General features: G+C 42.3%; 1 protein-coding gene across 1 annotated transcript in view; it reads left to right on the top strand.

Moving 5' to 3' along the window:
• The first annotated feature begins 5332 nt into the window (after positions 1-5332).
• LOC102893208 (hairy/enhancer-of-split related with YRPW motif protein 1) overlaps positions 5333-5685 on the top strand; it is a 146132-nt gene continuing 145779 nt past the window's right edge. The window contains exon 1 of the mRNA XM_015598648.2: positions 5333-5612. Coding sequence (XP_015454134.1) covers positions 5397-5612 — 216 coding nt within the window. The 5' untranslated portion in view covers positions 5333-5396. The remainder of the gene's footprint in view (positions 5613-5685) is intronic.

The raw sequence follows: 5685 nt of genomic DNA, 5'->3' as shown, positions 1-5685 counted from the left end.
AAAAAAAAAAAAATGATCTGAGAAGCTGTAGGTTGTCATAATGGATTTCCTGTTTTATGCCAGTTTGATCTTTGTCTTCTATATGATTTTCTTTTTTTCTTCTTCAACCCTTTGTGCATTTGATTCTTCACTAAAAGTGTTCTTTAAATTTTTCCGAATCCTGATTTTTATAAGTTTTGGCATAATTTTCTTTACCACCAAGGGAAGAACTACCACCTATAAAAACTATTTTTGAAAGACAATTGTTTTGGTATAAGGTGTCTAATCTTGGGTGTCTGAAGACACCAGACTCAATAAATCGGCTCTACATCCCATCCACTACAGTTTCGGAAATGACAATATGTATGGTAATTCAAACTCCTAGGTGACTTCAGAGTGGAAACCTTACATCCTTGTTTGTCACCATTGCTGACAGTAATCGTTTCTGTGTATTGGTTCTTATGCCACTTCTATCAGCTTATTTTTCGCCAGATTAAATTTGAGTTTCAGAATCAATTGCAAAGTAACATTCTAAATCAAGCATAATGTATTATCAGTAGGTTGATATATGAACACTCTTATCAAGTGTTCAATTCAAAAGCCCGAAAGTTTTTTAGATCTACGTGGCTATAAAAATGCTAAAATCAATCACACTAGGGGTTTGCTGTCTTCATTTAATTCATTTAGCGCCATTTAAGATAAGCACACAAAGTTATATGACTAATATAACTTGAAAAAATTTTATACTAAGGGATTGGCGGTAACTCCAGAAGATTTACTGCATTAATAAGAATCAACTCATCATTTTCTACTGATATGTTTTCAGTGTTTTAGAAATTATTAAATGATTCTGTAGACATTGCCCCCTACTTCAAAAACTGTCAGGGCTGAATGCACCAAAGCCTCTGCAAGCATCTGCACAGAGGCCACGGTACTCTGTTAATTCTAAGGTCTACTCACTCATCACCAACACCTTTTCCTTATGCTGTGTATGATTATGGCCTACATTGTTGTATTTGTTATTTATCAAGTTGTGATTGTTTTATTATTGTTTATGCCAAATGTTAATTGCCAAGCTTGGACTGACCTAAAGCATTTTTAAAAAGCATGACTAGATTTACTTCAGGATACATTATCTTATGAAAACCAAATTTGGGAAGCCACAAGTGTTGATTGTTACAAAATAACATGCTGCCATTCTTGATTATTAGAGCTTTTGTTAGAACTTCAGATGCGTTTGAAACTCTGCTCTATTACATGTGAAAAGCTTAATAGATTCTGTATGTCTGTAGCATAGGTCTCGATATTCATTATGATCTGGAGACAGCTTGTTGTAGTAAATAATCAACTGGTGTCTATGCTTTGAAAAAAGGCAATTTTTTTTTTTTTTTACCATCTGCTTTAAATCACTACTTCATGGCATCAGACTAACATATTATAAATTATTCCTCTTAGAGGATTTAAGGCAAAGGTCGTTGAAGCACTGTCCCAGAGTGGATCTGTAGAAAAATTTTTTTAAAACACAAATATTGTGGTTACTCAGCATAACTGTTAAGTTATATTTTTCTACCGATTACCTAGTCTTTCAATTTTTTACCACAGTATCGTCTCATCATATTGTTTCTGGAGCGTCCTGCCCTGTTACTATCTTTTCGAGAAGGCAAAATGGCAGTTTTTTTAGTTGAGTGAAATATCCTCAAATCCCTTTAGTTTATGGGGAGAAATGATAGAAATCGGGGTGGAAAATGGGATGGGTGTATGTGTGTATTGGTGATGGCTGTGAAGGTAGAAATAGAGAATCATTGCACTTTATCGAAAAATGATTTAAGCTATTGCGTACTCTGCTTCTTAAAGTACTAATCAAAAGTAGAGGGAGGAGGCATTTAGAAAAACAAACGTGATTTAGAAATATCATTCAGAATGGTCTTTGCGGAAGATTCAATGTTATAGACTCAGTTACACTCTACTGTGTTTTCTGTTTGACACTAAGATAACAGCAACTGAGAGCAAACTCAGGTATTCAAGGGTTCAAGAAGTGTCAGAGAAGAAAACCACCCCTGAAATTGTCCCCTTCTTCAAAGAAATGGCCTTTGTTTACGTTTACGGAGTTTGTGGGAAATAAAGCGAGAATTCTTACGCTCATGAGGACAAAGTAATGACTGGAGGACAGTAGAACTTACTGGCTTATCAGTTTAGTAACGCAAAGAAACTACTGAAGTAGAGAAAAAGCACGTTTAATTCGGAATCACTATTTCTGGATCTGTTAATCAAGAAAGGCACACTGTCTATTTTTCTTTTGTATAGGATTTGAAAACAATAAAAATGCTGTAATTTGGGTATGGGTCCTTTTGTCTGTGTTGCCTGTCTGTTGAGGAAAGGCGTGACAACTTCTCTCCAAAGCCCTCATTTCTTGGATAGGGAGAAAACCATAGGCAGCTGCACGGGATCAGTGTATCCAACAAAACTGAGAAGGCCTCACGATGACGACCCAGAGGCACTTGAGAGTGACTACTGGTTGTACACGTGCCAAAGATGCTGCGTGAGGCCGTGTCGGGATCACGTGTGTTGCTTTATAGCTCTTGAGACTCCCATGAAAAATCAGATTTTTGCCCTTAGGAAGGAGGCATTTGGCCATTAATTAGTCACATTATAATTGGGTTAATTAGAGACCACGTTGACTTAATCTAAAGCATTATCACGTTTACGTACACCTGCAAACCTTCGATTTCACAATTATCTCATTGTTCTAAATCGAAATCAAATTAAGCCAAAATACCTTCACTCTTAGTTTGTAAGCCACCAGAGGGCAGGGTCTGCAAGTGTCCATCGCTTGCCAGGATTTCATAAATAAATGCTATTTGGTGACTGAAATTCTTGCCAACTCTCAAATGTAATTTTGAGGTTACTTAGGGAGGTTGGCTGGTAGTGTGATTATTTTAATGTAGTGGTTTCCCCAGCACACGGTAAAAACCGAGGTTCTGTTGTTGGAATATTTTTAAGTGGGTAATATCTTCCTCTGTAACTGTATGTCAATGTGCTTTCAAGTTCCCGCGTTGGTTTCTAGGATTCTCTGCTCTTATTTTCTTTCCAGTTTGACTATTTTTCTGGTATTGCATTCTTCCAACTCTTTAAATGTTATAGCCTGTTCCCACTCATCACCTACATAATCTTATTCATCTCTATGGCTGAAAAGACTGTCTTTCGAGTGATACTAATGTTTCCCCAGTGTATGGCAAGCCCTGTCCTTCCCCCCAGTTTTTCATGCATGCTTAAGAGGCATGAATTTCTAATCAGGTCCTGGTCACCTCCATCTAGCCACTAATAGCCGCTATTTATTGAGCTTCCTATAAGTGCTGGACATTGAACATTCATTTCCTTTAATATTTTACTCAAGGATGTGGCAGTGCCACTATTTTATAGATCTGATCACAGCCAGGAGACATGGAGCCAGGACTTGGAACTATTTTCTCTTCACTTTCCTTGCCATCCACCATTACTAATGTTTTTACAAAGCACACTAACAATTTGCAAAGCTATCGGGGAGGAAAAAAGAGCTGTATAATAAAGAAGGAGGAAGGGGTGGTTCAAGGAGCAGAGCAGCGTCAGAATCCTTAAGGTGCCATGAAGGTGTTAAAACACTGCCATTAGAGCTGATGCGAAGTTGGTGCTGTTTAGACAAGTACAAAATGTGCAGACATCTTGTTGATATGCCCAGTCCTTCATGCTTCCTCTCACTTGATGCTTCTGATGCTCTCCCAAAGGCAGAGAACTAAGTAAGCATAACTTGAAGTTGGGTGCTATAAAGTCATACATTTAAAAACTTGGGGATTTGCCCCAGAATTCCTGTTGTCACAATCCTGAAGGAATTTATCATCTGGCTGAGGTAGGTCATGAGCATAATACATCTACTGCATTTAAGAGCTGGGATATTAGTAACCCCATTTGTCCTGGAGATACTGATAAAGTTTACACAGCACTTCCTTAAATTTAACACAAGGTCTAATAACTTGGTTTACAAGTGAGGAAACCCAATTAAAATTAAATTGGCTTGCCTGAGGTCAGGATGAAGAGTCAGGACTAGAACTAAAAAGTTCTTAATGCGACTGGCCAACGCTCATTATAATTTACCACACTGTTCCCTGTGGGGAAGTCAAAGTAGCAAAAGCCATACAGAGTAATGCAAAAATGTTTTGGGCAAGACTTCATTAATGGCTAGGGGAAATAAATGGTTTAGTGCCAAGAGGGGAGAATTCACCTGGAGTAGAAGTTATCGTAAGCCCCTTTCTGAATTTGAAAGGATAACCTTACAGCTGGCTAATAGTAACGTCTCTCTATGTATGTGATTCACACAATTATGCACCATTCCACTGTTAGTGCATTCCTAGGGTTCTGTATCTTGTCCGACTATCCAATTAATGAGAACATCATCAAGATTCAAAACCCAGTCAAAGACATTAATTATTAGGGGCTGTGGTCCTAACAAAAAATTCCTTCCGTCGAAGTACCTGCAAATGAGTTGGAAAGGGTGCACGCCACCTCCCCCTCCCCCCGCCTCGGTGTTAGGCTCAGTTATGAAGAGTGTGGGCACATTCTCAGAAGACATTGGGGGTGGGGAGAGACAATCATGAGTGAGGGTGGAGGGCTCTGCTGGTGCATGTTCGGGCATATTCCAAAATTTCTTAAGTTCTCTAGAAGAGACTGGAGGGTATATTTTTTTTAAAAAATGCATACCTAGAGGTGACAAAAACGTCTAGAAGAGATTACTGTTTTTGTAACGTGGGTGGCCTGACTGCAGAAGAAGCAAAGAAAGACGAACTGGGATCCGGGACACAAATGTTTGAGACCTACTGTGTGCAGTGTCAGGGACCCAACAGCAAAATTCCTGTTGAAAAATGGGGGGAGCTAAAGGTTACTAAGGAAACAATATGGCATATGAAGACGCGCTAAATGGTGGAGAAAACTGGGGGAGCGGGACAGTGTGTATTTGGGGTTCCAACTCCATATAAGGCAATCAAGGAGAACCTCTTATCTAAGAAAAGAGCGGTGGGGGAACGAGCTTTGCGGCCACCCGGGGAACACGCGCAGGCGGCGGGGGCAGCAACTGCCGCATTACTAGAATTTACAGCAGGACAAGGCCCAAGGGATGCCTGGGAGGGCGAAATTCCCAGGGTGAACAATGCTTTCCAAGCAAAACTGAGCGCTCGCTGTCAGCAGGGTACCGCACCCCACCTGCTCAACTCACCAAGGCAGGCCTAAAGCCCTGGCAGCCCTAAGGCCCTGGCACTCCCGCGCGCATGCGCCGGCCAGACCACGCCCGCCGGCCTCAGTGCTTTGCGTCGAGGGGGCGGAGCCTTCGCTGCCCCGCCCGTGACCCTCGCGCTTGCGGAGAGGTTAAATGTCAGAGGTCTGGAGCCGTCATGGCGGCGCTGTGTCGGACGCGTGCCGCGGCTGCCGAGAGTCATTTCCTGCGCCCGTTCCTCTTCGCTCGGCCTCGTCGAGGCGCGGGCACTGAGAGTGGCTCCGGGAGCGAGAGTCCGGAGTCCGCGGAGCCTAGAACGCGCCCAGGCGGCTTCGCGAGCGCCCTGGAGCGTCACTCCGAGCTGCAGCGGAAGGCGGGGCTCGGCCGGCCGGGGGTGAGTCGCGGCAGCTACGCTGGCGACGTGGTGGGCGGGGACGGGAGTCGGGACGGAGCTCGGCGAGGGGGTG

This window comes from Pteropus alecto, unplaced genomic scaffold (genome assembly GCF_000325575.1).
Source record: "Pteropus alecto unplaced genomic scaffold, ASM32557v1 scaffold87, whole genome shotgun sequence".
Lineage (NCBI taxonomy): Eukaryota > Metazoa > Chordata > Mammalia > Chiroptera > Pteropodidae > Pteropus > Pteropus alecto.
The sequence above is the reverse complement of the archived record's forward strand: the minus strand, read 5'-3'. Positions and strand labels throughout refer to the sequence as shown.